This window comes from Pavona decussata, unplaced genomic scaffold, assembly GCF_977016875.1.
Source record: "Pavona decussata unplaced genomic scaffold, jaPavDecu1.1 SCAFFOLD_105, whole genome shotgun sequence".
Taxonomy (NCBI): Eukaryota; Metazoa; Cnidaria; class Anthozoa; order Scleractinia; family Agariciidae; genus Pavona; species Pavona decussata.
The window spans coordinates 1,490,615-1,503,646 of record NW_028145519.1 but is presented as its reverse complement, the minus strand read 5'-3'; the positions used below and the strand labels follow the sequence as shown (position 1 = coordinate 1,503,646).

The window sequence follows — 13,032 nt, the reverse complement described above, 5'->3', positions numbered from 1 at the left end:
TTAATCTGAATCCAGACATGACAGCCACTCATTGGTTTCACAGTAGGGTTCAGGCACAGGAACAGAGACTACTTTTTTTAGCGATTGAGCAACTGAGCATGTATTAGTCATATAAAGACTATAGCAATCCAATAAAATTCCGCTACGTAGAGTAAAATCACTAAGTGTTGCTTCATACCTAGTATCTGTAATCTAGAAATTGGAATTGGCTCACCATTATCATTCAGACATGGTTTATTTCTAAGAGTGTAATTAGAATTAGTCATTTCCGGTTTGATGTATGTGTAGGATTTCAATAAACTGACTAACCAAGAACCAAAAATACAATATTTGATTTATAAACAATAAAAGGGATAGCTATGGTTATCTGAACGTACATAAGCTTACCTTTAACACCACCAAATGTTTGTTGCACAACCACGAACTGACCATCAAAGAGAAAAGCAGATCGGAATCCAGCAGATCAATACACCTTCCTTCCTCCCACACTGGCGCGTTCTAAAATAATGTAAACATGGCATCTCCAATTCGCATATCCATGTGAAGTATCATCATACCAAAAATACTTCACAGACGATAGATACATGTACGATGGCGAAAAGCGAAACTGTCGAATCGAGCTACCAAAGGCAACCGATCATATCTTGCAAATTACATGATAATGCAAAATAATGATCTCTCTTGGTTGCTCTCCTTTGACAAAACGACTAACTGAAAGTTAAACTTAGCACGTATTGCACTGTCCTTCAATAATCGATTAATCATGAAGACAGTCCTATCCATAGTATAACCGTGCTTTTCCATCGAGTAGTCCCAAGTCGTTCTCCTTCTCTTTTGAACGAGCGTGTAGCGCGCGCAAGAGCCTGGTAACGATCCCCTATTTTACCGGGCCCGGAAATTACCGGGAAAGTTTACGGGTGCTTCGAGAAACACATTATCGGGCCCGGTAAAGTTTCCCGGTAAGTTGCCCGATAAGTTAACGGGCCCGGAAATTACCGGGACTTTCGAGAAACGGGCCCCAGGGGCCATAGAGCTGAAACGGCACTTTGGGGCTGAAACAGATCTTTTGAATTTACAGTGCAAGAAGTACTGGAACCATATATGATAGTGCTATTTAGCCTTCTTCCTTTACCATTTCCTGTTTTGACTGTTATATATTCTCCAATCATTTTAAATTTAAGGTAGAAACGAATCGAACATGGGTCTTTATCAACTATTTCGCGCAAACGACATGAAGAAAACGTTAAGGTGATTAAGAACATCTGCGCTATAATGGTTGCTTTTGTATTTTGCGTTTTGCCACATTACATTTATGGAATTTTGTGTTTTTTTTGTATGGAAATTGAAAATGCCGTGTAATATAGAACAGCTTGGGTTTGCGGTCCATTTTGTTTTATTTTCTAACTCTGCGATAACACCTCTGATTTACTTCGTATTCAATGGTAGATATCGCAAGGAATTGATAGACATTTTACGCGGACTGCGTTTCTGGTACAAAGATATCAACGATGAAATGGGAATGAGCCACCTTCAACCTCAACTACAATGACTAGATGATAAAAAAAGAGAATTTCGAAATCGTTTCCCTTAACTTAGAATTAGAACGTCGTTATAAAGTTATTGGACATTACTCATTAAACATGCATTGCTTTATTCTTTGTTGTCAATGTCTTCACATTGGACTTAACCCCGGGGACTTAACTGCCAAAATAAATAAAGACAGATTATATCTTTTGCGTCCAAAGCAATAATTTTATTTTCAAGTAAGAGAGAAGATCAGTTGTTCACAAACTCTTTGATTTCCCGAGAGTTGCTTAGCTTAGTTTAACTTGAAACCGCCAAAGAAATCAAAGAAATTAAAGACAAAACCATGACAAGATTTTGTAACAATTAACAAACAAACTAAGGTTTCTTTATTTTAGGATTCAGAGTGCCATAGATGAGAGAAGGTCGTCACGAAATAAGACTTAGAAGTGATTAACTGTGCCATAATCGACTCATAACTGTAATTTATTAAACTTTCCAAGTCAAGTGGTAAATTTGTAGTAGAAGTACGCTGTCCCAACCTAATCTGCTTTACGTGACTCAGTTGTCTTCTTCGAGTTCACCCGCTGTCATCATTTGTGTTCCCGCGCAAATCTTTCTCAAGTATTTATTGAATTTATCTACTTTAATCTGGTACTTAACAGTGATAAAAACATTGAAGAAATAAATCATACCATCCAAAATAGAAGAAAAATACTGCATGATCAATTTACATGGCAAACCCAGCATACCAGCAAACGGTCCCCGCTTCGAATTCTTCCTTGGGAACTTAGCCGGGTTAAACGTCACTTTAATTCTACGTACCACGAGCGATTCCAGCCGAGAGCTCAAAAAAATATCCGAATATGCTATGGTAAAAATCTTATGGCGTTTTCAGAACTCGATTACGAACGTAAAGAACTCGGGACAGCTTCCTGACAGTTCGCTTGTACTCATTAAAACAAGCAAAATCGGGTACTTCAAACGTCCTCCCTCCTGTTTTAAACAACAATTTCGAGGGCAAATGAAGAAGAAAAAGAGCGAAACTGTCCGAAACACGTCGTTTATTGAATGGTTTTGGATAGATTTCTTTTAACACCCTCTCCTCTCCACCCCAAGAACTTACGCTTCAAAGAATGAATTGTGAACGTGTCAAAGACACTATTATCTCAAATTTTACCGGAGATATCTGACGAAAAGATTCCTCATGTCTCGAATATCTTCCTAGTCTCCAAGCGTCTCTAAAATTGATTGTGACCTTTTGAGAGCTTAGTCAACAAAGAGCACCATTAGAGTACCGAGAGACAATCGTTGTCAAAAAGCTCTTTAAATAAATAACGTCCCTAAAATTGATTATGACCTTTTGCTTCCGAGGTGTTTGTACTCTGTGATCTTTCCAAAGAGCTTAGTCAACAAAGACCACCATTAGAGAACAGAGAGACAATTGTTGTCAAAAAGCTCTCAAAAGTTTAAAACGCCTTGGATTGTACAATAAATCAATACCACTCAAATTGCAATTGAATTAACGGATGCTACAGAGCTTCAACTGCTAACCGAAAGAAATGATCACGCGAAGACGAAACGTATTTGTGATGAGATAAAATTTAAAAAATCTGCCAACAGCTACAATATAGGGACGGCAGTGAGGACAATGTTCAAGTTGATATTGGGGCCTGAAAGGCTTCCTGCTCAAAGGAAATGACCCTCGCAGATTGAAGTATGACCCAATGAATGGAGAAAAACGAACACTGAGTCAATTCATACGTCACATTTCAATTTCACCGAAATGGTAAGTCACGTCTTAGAACACAAGTCGAAAAAAAACAAAGTCGTTTGGCAAGTGTACAAGAAAAAAAAAAAACCACTTATATACTTTACCTTGAGAAGTGAATGACTTAATCAGATCGAAGATATTTTTATCCACAGCCGGCTTTAATTGTCTTCAGCCCCGAGTAGATTGAAGTATGACCCAATGAGTGGAGAAAAACGAACACTGAGTCAATTAGTACGTCACAATTTCAAGTTCACCAAAATGGTTCGTTACGTCTTAGAACACAACGCGGAAAAAAAAAAACATCGTTTGGCAAGTGTACAAGAAAAGCCCCAGTAATATACTCTACCTTATACTTTACCTTGAGAAGTGAATGACATAATCAGGTTGACCATAAGTGTAATTTCGATTTTTAGCTACAACCGGCTTTAATTGTCTTCAGCGCGATAGAAACGTGACGAAGAACTGTATTAGCCCCCAGCTATCCATTATCAATCTCTGAGAAGAATGATCACCATAGCCTGCAAATACAGCCGCCTCTCATCGCTCCCGATCCCCGAGGGGCGTTTGGCGAGAGGGTGTGTATGTTCCAAAATAATAATCTAGAAATATATCTTAAATTAATCAGAAAAACTAACGCAGAGAGATTTCGACGTTTCGATGACATCCTGTCATCATTATCAAAAAAATGATAAAAATTTACATAAGTAAGTAGACAAAACTTAACTGACAGGATGTCATCGAAACGTCGAAATCTCTCTGCGTTAGTTTTTCTGATTAATTTAATAACAAAAGTCAATCTTATACGTAGGAATATATCTGACGTAAAATGATAATGATTAAGTACTCCCGTCTATCAAGATATGCCCGCGAATGAATAAAAACCACAAATCATTATTACCTAGCCGCAGGTGCTCTTTTCACACACGGCAACGATTCATTAGATAAACAAGATGCCCATACTAGCATTTACGTGTGATGCCCCTTGATTCTTATAATTGTATGCTTCGCAGACTCTCCTAGCTAATGGAATGTTTTGAGTCACAAAGATAGCGTTATGTTGTTTCCCTTGTGTTACGCGTCTTATCGTTATACCGGAATTTCTATTACAATAACGTGGCCTGACTCACGTTTCTGGTTATGTAAATAAAAGTGTAAGATTACAAATTGTTTTCGTTTCACCAAAAACAGAAAGAAAACAGGCAAAAAGCTTTCCTAAATGAAAACTTTTAGTACAAATGGACAATCAACCCTTTAATCTTTTTGTAAAGTAGATTTCCAGTTGCGTTTAAGCATCAATTCGACAAAGTGATGCGATCTGTGTTTTAGCTTAATACCAATGACCTTTCCCCCGCATATTCTGGATGGTTCTACAACTGTCAAACAGAAGCATGATTCCTTCGCCTTGAACTCTCCGATTTCCACCGTTTTTACTGTCGAGTGCTTCTTAGAAGTTATTCTTTCGATTTACCGCTTCAAAAGGGTTAATTTTCTTTTTGAAAACGGCACATTGGAATCTAAAACATTAAAACAATATGGCCACGCCACTAAAGTCAAGCCTTTTCAGTTCCACCGAGAGACCACTAGGACCTGAATAATCACAATAGTAATTAACTCCCCTCCGATCCCTCCTGACCTACACCAAGATATTGCATTCTGATTGGACCGTTTTTGTTAAAGACAATAAGGACAATAGGAGACAAAAAGATCCCCTCTAGGAGAAAACTGAATTTGATACATCTAAAACGAGTTAATAATTGAAAGATGCGCATTTGTGGATACAAACGGCCCCCATTTTATAACGTGGGCTGCACAGGCATCCCACGTAATAAACACATCCCGACCGTACTTTGAAGCTCTTCTTTAGCATAGTCTGTTGGCAAAGATCAACCGTTTCTGCCATGTGTTTATTGAACTGCATTGAAAATCAAACAAGCCTTAACTCAACTCAAGTCACGAATTGTGAGCTGTCCCATGAAAGCACGTCTGTAAAATGTATCAAGGCATTGGTTTATTCCCTAATCATGATAATATCGCTCTGTGGAAACGTAGCTGTAATCGCCATCGTCGTAAAAAATATACGAATGTGGACAACGACGAATTTTCTAATTGCTAACATGGCCGCCTCCGATCTTCTGATTTTTGTGTTTGCTATTCCACGAGAATTCGTTTTTATTTTTACCGGCCCTCAAAGGTGGCTGCTAGACGGACTAACGGGTTTGATTCTGTGTAAGTTGGTCTACTTCTTTCAAGATATTTCTACCGCGGTGTCCATTGAAAGCCTTGTGGTTATTGCCATCGACAGATATCGAGGAGTGGTTTTCCCGTTTCGTCCTCCACTTATAACAACAACAAGGGTTTTGAAAGTGTTAATTCCCATTATCTGGATCGTTGCTTTGTGTATACACGGTCCATATTTCTATACTGCACGACTTACCATGCAAGACAACAAGCCGTACTGCACGTTTACCTGGGCACCGAAGTTTGATCCACAGCGGACACAAGAGCGTTACTTCATATTTATTTCAGTCTTTTTTTTTGTAATTCACACTTTATATGCACTTATTTTGATGGAGCTGAAAAAACGAAAGCTTGAGGAAAGCGGTACACTGAATAGACAACGACAGAGAGAAGACGCCGCGATAGTGAAAAAGATTTTAATCATTGTCTTTCTTTTCGTTTTTTGCATAACTCCAGTAACTGTATCAGCATTTGTTTATTATTTTGCATGGAACTGGCATCTACCATGTGGAATGGGCAAATTGCTTTTAGCTACGAGATTAATTTTCTATTCAAATGCGTCCCTGAACCCATGCGTTTATATCAGTTTAAGTGAAAGGTATCGCCAAAGATTGAAAGATTTGATTAACTGCTTACGGTCGAGGAGGTTTCATACTAATGATATAGAACTGAACGTGCCTTCGCGGACTGCAAGATCAACTTCGAGGCAACTTACCCAGCAAACTTTGTGAAGATTTGAAAATTGTAAAGACAAAAGCTTTAAATTATTGCCCCTTTTAGAATGTTGGTACATGTTATAGTGGAAAGGAAAGGAGGTGAGGTGTTGCCCTCGCAAATTTCCCTTTCGTAAACGGTCGTTGCCATTTGAAACGGTCGATGCCATTTCTCAGAACGGTCGTTGCCATTTGAAACGGCCGATGCCATTTCTCACAACGGTCGTTGCCATTTGAAACGGTCGATGCCATTTCTCATGACGGTCGATGCCATCGTAAAGGTCGATGCCAAGAAGGAACCGATATTTCCGACTCTCTGCGACGATATGCGTGACAATCAGAGCAATGCGTGACTAGCTTTCCTACAAACCATCGCGATTTTTATCAAATCAAAATGGCGGACAAACCCGATAATTTTCTCAAAGATCTAATATCTTCAGCCATAAAAGAAGTCGAATCGAAAAGTAAATCTTTTGAATCGACCGAAATTACAAAGGAGAGTTTTCTGGCTTCGCTGCCAGATGATTCATTTTACTACCTGAAGGCAATTTCAGGAAATGGAGAAAAGTTCAACGTGCACTTTTTGACCGAAGATATAACGAAAGAAAACCTGGAGCAGTGGATATCCGAATATGAAGTGATAAACAGCATCTCAGTGAAGTTAAAGACAAAGAAGGCGCCAACAAGCGGCTATGTGTTGCAAAACTACTATAGATGCCAACACAACACTCGCAACTGGAGTCCAAGTAAAGATCCACAGCAGAAATTGTACTTGATCCCATCTGCCAGAGTAAAGAACACCAATTGCCCCTTTCAGATGATAGTCAAAATAGACAGCGAGGGATGTTGTTCTGTGGACATAGAGTGGGAACACAACCATTCACTTGAAACTCTGGAGGCCTCTAATTTCCGTGACCTTTCTCCTGAGTGCACAGAAAGGGTTTTGAAGTTGTTTGAAAGTGGGTATACACCAGCAACCGCAAGGCCACAGTACTTGAAAGAACTCAAAGAGTCATGTCAGGATGAATTGGAATTTCACAGGAAAAAAGCCAATCGGGCAGTTATGCCGAGAAAAAGGGACTTTAGTTATCTCTACACGCAATTTGGTAAGGATGGGTATGGTGGACAGGGCGTTATGATGTTTGAAAGACTTTCCGAAAGGCTTCAACAATACAAGAAAGACAACCCTGAAGCTACTACTTGTTACCAGATGTATGAAGGTGATGATACGCCTCTTATAATTGCTATTGTAACGCCTCTCATGAAGCGTGTACACAAGGAAGTGCAGCAGTCTGGTGAGATGGTTTTTGTTGATGCTACTTCTAATACAGAAGAGCACAATCTTAAAGTGTTTTTAATGTGCACAAACAATGTATCTGGAGCACTTCCACTTGGCATCTTGATCACCAGTGATGAGCAGCAGCGTACACTTAAACAGGGCTTTGAAATGCTTCGGTCCTGTTTACCAGAGTATGCATTCAATGGTCGTGGTCGGGAACAAGGCCCCCAAGTCATCCTAACAGACAACTGTAAAGAGGAAAGAAATGCTCTGAAGTCTGTTTGGCCAACATCTGTTTTACTTCTTTGCATCTTCCACATGCTTCAACAACTTTGGAGATGGCTTCACGAGAGCAAGAACAGTATCAGCCAAGCAGATAGACCCTATTTTCTCACCCTTTTCAAGAGGTCCTTATATGCCGAGAGAAAACAAGATTTTGAGAACTGCTTCAGTGAACTTTTGAATGATGGCCGTTGCAAGAAATACCCAAATCTAGTCAGCTATTTGCAAAATCTATACAATGACAAAGAATCGTTTGCTCTATGCTTTAGAACTGAACTGCCTGTTAGAGGGAACCACACCGACAATTTTGCCGAGGCTCAGTTTTTGGTTCTTAAGGATGTAATTCTGCAGCGCACCAAAGAGTACAATGTTGTTGGGCTTCTAGACAAGCTGACTATTAATCTAGAAGATCACTACAAGAATAAGCTCCTTAGTATTGCTGATGGGAGTTTTGATGGCGTGTACAGACATCGATTCTTTGGGAAAGGGAAAGACGGAAGCACAGGGTTTAAAGTCCCAGATAAAAAAGATCTTGATGCCTACATCTCAACTGTAGAGAACTTTGGCAATAATGTATTCAAAGTTGGAAGCTCTTCAGATAGCAGTCACAGGTCAGTAGTGTTTTTTCTTCGCCGTCACAATAGATAACGCTCTGGTGGTACAAGAGGGCATGTGTGGGTGGGCATTGTTTTCCTATCTTTCCCCCATTGTCTGATTCAAATTATCTTGATAGGGGAAGGAGGGGGGGGGGGGGGAGGGGGCAGTGTTTCTAGGCTCCTCCCCTTTGGAGCAAAAATACATAAAACATGGGGACATAACATGCATAACATATGAGATAATTCCTGCAGTTCATCCATATGCTGCATTTCAAGGATGTTGATTTAGCATAAGGAAGACCAAAACATGAGTAATATATTATCCAGGGGGTGGGGTACCTTTAGAAATTTCCCTTCTTGGCAGGGTTATTGAGTTTTTTATAGCAGAGTAAGAGCAAGCCCTTACTCTGCTGTTAAGAATATTTCCATTAATATCTTAGTGGATCAACCAGTTGAAGGTCTAGAATGTATCTATTACAGATTGAAAAACAAAAATCCCAGTTGTATTGAGATATTTATGAAGTGTCTCATTGGTTCTTTGTCAGTTATGTCATGACTCTTGGGATATGTAGCTGCACGGTTGGTAAAGACGGGAGCCCATGCAAACACCAGTATGTCCTGTGGGTGGCAAATCTAGCAGACTGCATAAACTTCATTCCAGTCAGTAATCCACATGAGAGGCAGAAATTGGCCTGGCTAGCAATAGGAAAGACACTTCCTGTTGCTTGTTATAAGCCATTACGCTCTAGTGATGCTGGACAACATCACAAACTGATGGTTCTAATGGTTTTGTAACAGAGGCATCCACTAGTATGGAAACAGCACAACAAGGGCCAAACTGCTGCACTGCTGAACCAATACAGAGCAATGATGATGATGAGGATGATTCCATTGCAAATGCTGAACAATTGTTGAGAAACTCTTGTGAACAAATAATTCAAAAGCTCCAAAGCGCAAGAGACCTTAATTTGGCTAAAGGTGTAATCAGGTTCGCAAAAAGGATAACATCCTTAACCGCTGCTAGATCTATGCATTCTAATTTGGCAAGCGCTCTTTTTACTTTTGGGTCCAGTGAGGTGAAAAAAACCGGAAATGGAAAAAAGATCCGAGTCCAGCCCAACAGAAAACGAAAGTGTGGTAGTGGAAGCCGTCAGGTTGTATCAAAAGGGCGACCAGTACAACTTCAAGAGCCCACCTCCAAGAGGAAGCGCAGTCATGACTTGGCTAAAGCAGTACAAACAAACACTAAAAGTAGTAAGAAGACTGGGTCCCATACTATGAAATCCAAGACAAAGCACATGCAAAGGAAAAAATAGGAAAACAGAGTAATCTTAGTGAATAAACAATGGAATGTTCACATAATGTTTAACATAGAGGGAAATTCACTTAAGGCAAATTGCCTAGATTAAAAACCTCTCTCCTTGGATCTGCCCCTGAACAACAAGGTTATTAAAAAGATTGAGGTTTTGACATTGTAAATAAGTTTTAATTCATTTTTCCTGTTAAAGTCTAACACAACATTTGTAATGATTTAAAATTTGGTTTGAACAGTAACATGATGTACATGTGCTGCAATGACCACAATTAATTTCAAAAATCGATAATAATAATAATAATAATAATAATAATAATAATAATAATAATTTCAAAACAAAAACAATTATGTATTATAGATTGATCCAATAGTCCTTTCAAATCATCTCCAATTAAAATCACTAAATGCAGGATAGGTTAACTAAACATGTGACTTTTGGTGTCTTATAAGATTTCGTTTCTCAGCAAAAGTCTGTTAACAATGATCACACTTGTAGCTGTCTTTATGTTTCTTGTCTTTATGCCTTTTTAGCTTTTGCTCATGGTCAAATGATTCATTGCATTCCCCGCAAATGCACTCATGACAACCTTTCTCGTGGTATTTAAAGTCCTTCTCCCTTGTGAACTGGGTGCTGCAGGTTGGACATTTTTTTATCTCTGCTATTCCCATAGCAAGGTCTTCCCTCAAGCTCTGTGCTTTATCTTTCCAGTCCTATGAAGATCATAGCATGATATTGTAAAAGGGGGTAAATATATTAGGGAACAATCGTGTATTTATGATCCCCCCTAGTTTTATATAAACCAGATTGCAAAGACCGGTTTTTTTTCACCCTCTATCATAACTTTTTGAGGATAATACCCCCTTGCCCCCACCCCCCCCCCCCCCCTTCCTCCTTTCCTCAAAACCTGGATCCGTCACATGTAAGTTATTTCTAATTAAAATTTAATTAAATTAATTAGGGTAAATTAATTGGTACATTATAATGGGCCATGCTATCCCCTAGGTATATTTTTCAGTTCTTTCTGGAAAAATGACAAGTCTGAACATTATATTACAAAATTGACATTCAGCTTGAGGTCCCAGCTTGATTCAAGATCAACATTCATAACCTAAAATACTTTTAATTGGGAAGTTTGACGAGAACATTTACACTCTCGGTCCTTACAAAGTTAGCCATGTAAACCACATAGCAGTCCACTGAAATGGGGCAGGGTTAATACACAAACACTCGCAATGTTAGAAGTTTATAACTAACCTTTCTGTCTGTCGGCAATTTCTTCCACATATTGCCAACCACTTTGGAAACCTGCCCGATTCCTGCTCTCTTTCCAAGTTGTTCCTTGACATCTGGCTGTGGAATGATACAAAGAACGAGGAAACTATATCAGCTTATATCGAATGTAATTTCAAGGCCTACAAGAATAACGAATATAAGTGCAACACTTATAGATAACATATTTGTTAATGACATAAACGAAAATTTTACATGCGGTTTATTTTTCACTGATATTTCTGATGACTTAATCTTAATCACTTGTAATCGGATGTAAAGGATGAACAAGCACTTTATCCAGGCTGAAAATGATTGAATATTTCGGGAAATACAAAACAAACTCACCGCAACTGACTGCATAAAGGAGTTTCACCCCGTTGGCTTCTTAATTGATTTTTGTTTTGTTTCTGCACAAGAAGAATGGGTTGGTTCTGGTTCAGCTGGCTCAACTCTCGCGAACTCTTGCTGCTCCGCCATCTTGTAAACAACACTGCCCGGAAGTGACGTCCGAGCGTGACAACCACGTACGAGCTATTCACGAGGGCTGTCGTCTGCTCGGCTAGTTTTCGAAATAGCTTCAACCGTTTTCAGTGGCAACGACCGTTGTGAGAAATGGCATCGGCCGTTTCAAATGGCAACGACCGTTCTGAGAAATGGCATCGACCGTTTCAAATGGCAACGACCGTTTACGAAAGGGAAATTTGCGTTGCCCTCACTAATAGTTTTGTTCCGTGTCTATGTATGTGTGTTTATGTTCTATTACGCATATTATATAATCTCTCCCTTGAAAACCAATAATATATTATCCTTTTTTTTTTTTTCATCTTAAGGTCTAAGTATTAGTCTTTCTATTTTTGGCCCTTTCTCCGTTATTTTAATACCTTTATTCTCCTGATGTATATTGTGGAGATGACTGGAGAAGAATAAAGATACACAAGGTAGACAATTGATAAATTTCGTTCGCTATATGATATCTTTTGCTTGTGCCATTCTATTAGAAACCGAGAGCAATTTATCACCCAACTCACCATTAAAATAATTAAGGTAATGGTAATGAAACCTTGAAATAGTTTCTTTATAAATAAAATGTCTAAAGCTATCTCTGTTAGGAACAGGTGATGCAAAAAAGGAAAAAAATTAATCCTATTGCTTAACGAAGGAAGTTTTTGAAACAGGCCGGAGTTTAGCTTAATCAGAGATTATATTGACGATGTAAATAAGACAAAACCATAGATTCCATTTTTTTTAATGTACATAGTTGATTCTTGCAATTTTGTAGTGGTAATACATAGAATTAAATTAATTATTAATTAAAATAATGTGCAAGCAAGGAAGCTAAATAGTACCAGTTCCCCATTTCCCATGACAACGAAACTCGGCATAGACAATAAAGAGGACTCTGGGACTGACAATAGCGAAAAATAATTAGAATTAAAATCATTTCCAGGCCAATTTTTTAAAACCAGCGGGCTTCATTTTAATTAGGTCAATAATTTAGTATGAAGCACCTGTCTGTACTCCATGCAATTGGGGTGCCCATATTTTACGCGGAACGTTAATAGATAACTAACCGGTGGGAAGTGCTTTTCGTGACTCAGTTGTGGTTGCCAACATTTCGTCTTCTTCGAGTTCACCCGCTGCCGTGTTCCTCGTGCAAAACTTTCTCAGGTATTTATTGAATTTAGCTACTTTAATATTGTTCTTAACTGTGTTAAAGAAAAGTTTTTTCTAAAAAACGTTAGAATAAAAAAAGTCATTCTTAGCTAATCGTCAAACCTCGTATGGATGTATTTAGTTCGTTTATACTAAACAACCGATAACAAAATGGCCGCTTTAATTCAAAAAATAGTAAGATATTTTAGGGAAAACTGGTGTATCTCTTTCGTAAATTTTATTGATTTGCTCGACAGACTCACCAGCAAGGGCATTATTTACCTTCTGGAAGGTGGAAAATGCAGATTATTCCAAAACAGCGCACCAATCAGATTAAGTAAAAATGCCAAGATCGCTGAATTAGTATATACTGATACGAAACCGC

The 13,032-nt window shown here is 38.7% G+C and overlaps 2 protein-coding genes and 1 pseudogene across 2 annotated transcripts; 2 read left to right on the top strand and 1 right to left on the bottom strand.

Moving 5' to 3' along the window:
• Positions 1 to 5,196: 5,196 nt before the first annotated feature.
• On the top strand, positions 5,197 to 9,722 carry LOC146471311 (growth hormone secretagogue receptor type 1-like). The gene is made up of 2 exons (XM_085121051.1): positions 5,197 to 6,154; positions 9,313 to 9,722. Exons 1-2 carry the CDS (start codon positions 5,197 to 5,199, stop codon positions 9,720 to 9,722), a joined length of 1,368 nt encoding a protein of 455 aa, XP_084977177.1.
• LOC146471312 (uncharacterized) lies at positions 6,397 to 9,445 on the top strand. The gene is made up of 2 exons (XM_085121091.1): positions 6,397 to 8,484; positions 8,952 to 9,445. Exon 1 carries the CDS (start codon positions 6,644 to 6,646, stop codon positions 8,456 to 8,458), a length of 1,815 nt encoding a protein of 604 aa, XP_084977217.1. The 5' UTR covers positions 6,397 to 6,643; the 3' UTR covers positions 8,459 to 8,484; positions 8,952 to 9,445.
• Positions 9,723 to 10,141: 419 nt separating the features above from the next.
• Positions 10,142 to 11,699, bottom strand: LOC146471310 (uncharacterized; annotated as a pseudogene).
• Positions 11,700 to 13,032: the final 1,333 nt, after the last annotated feature.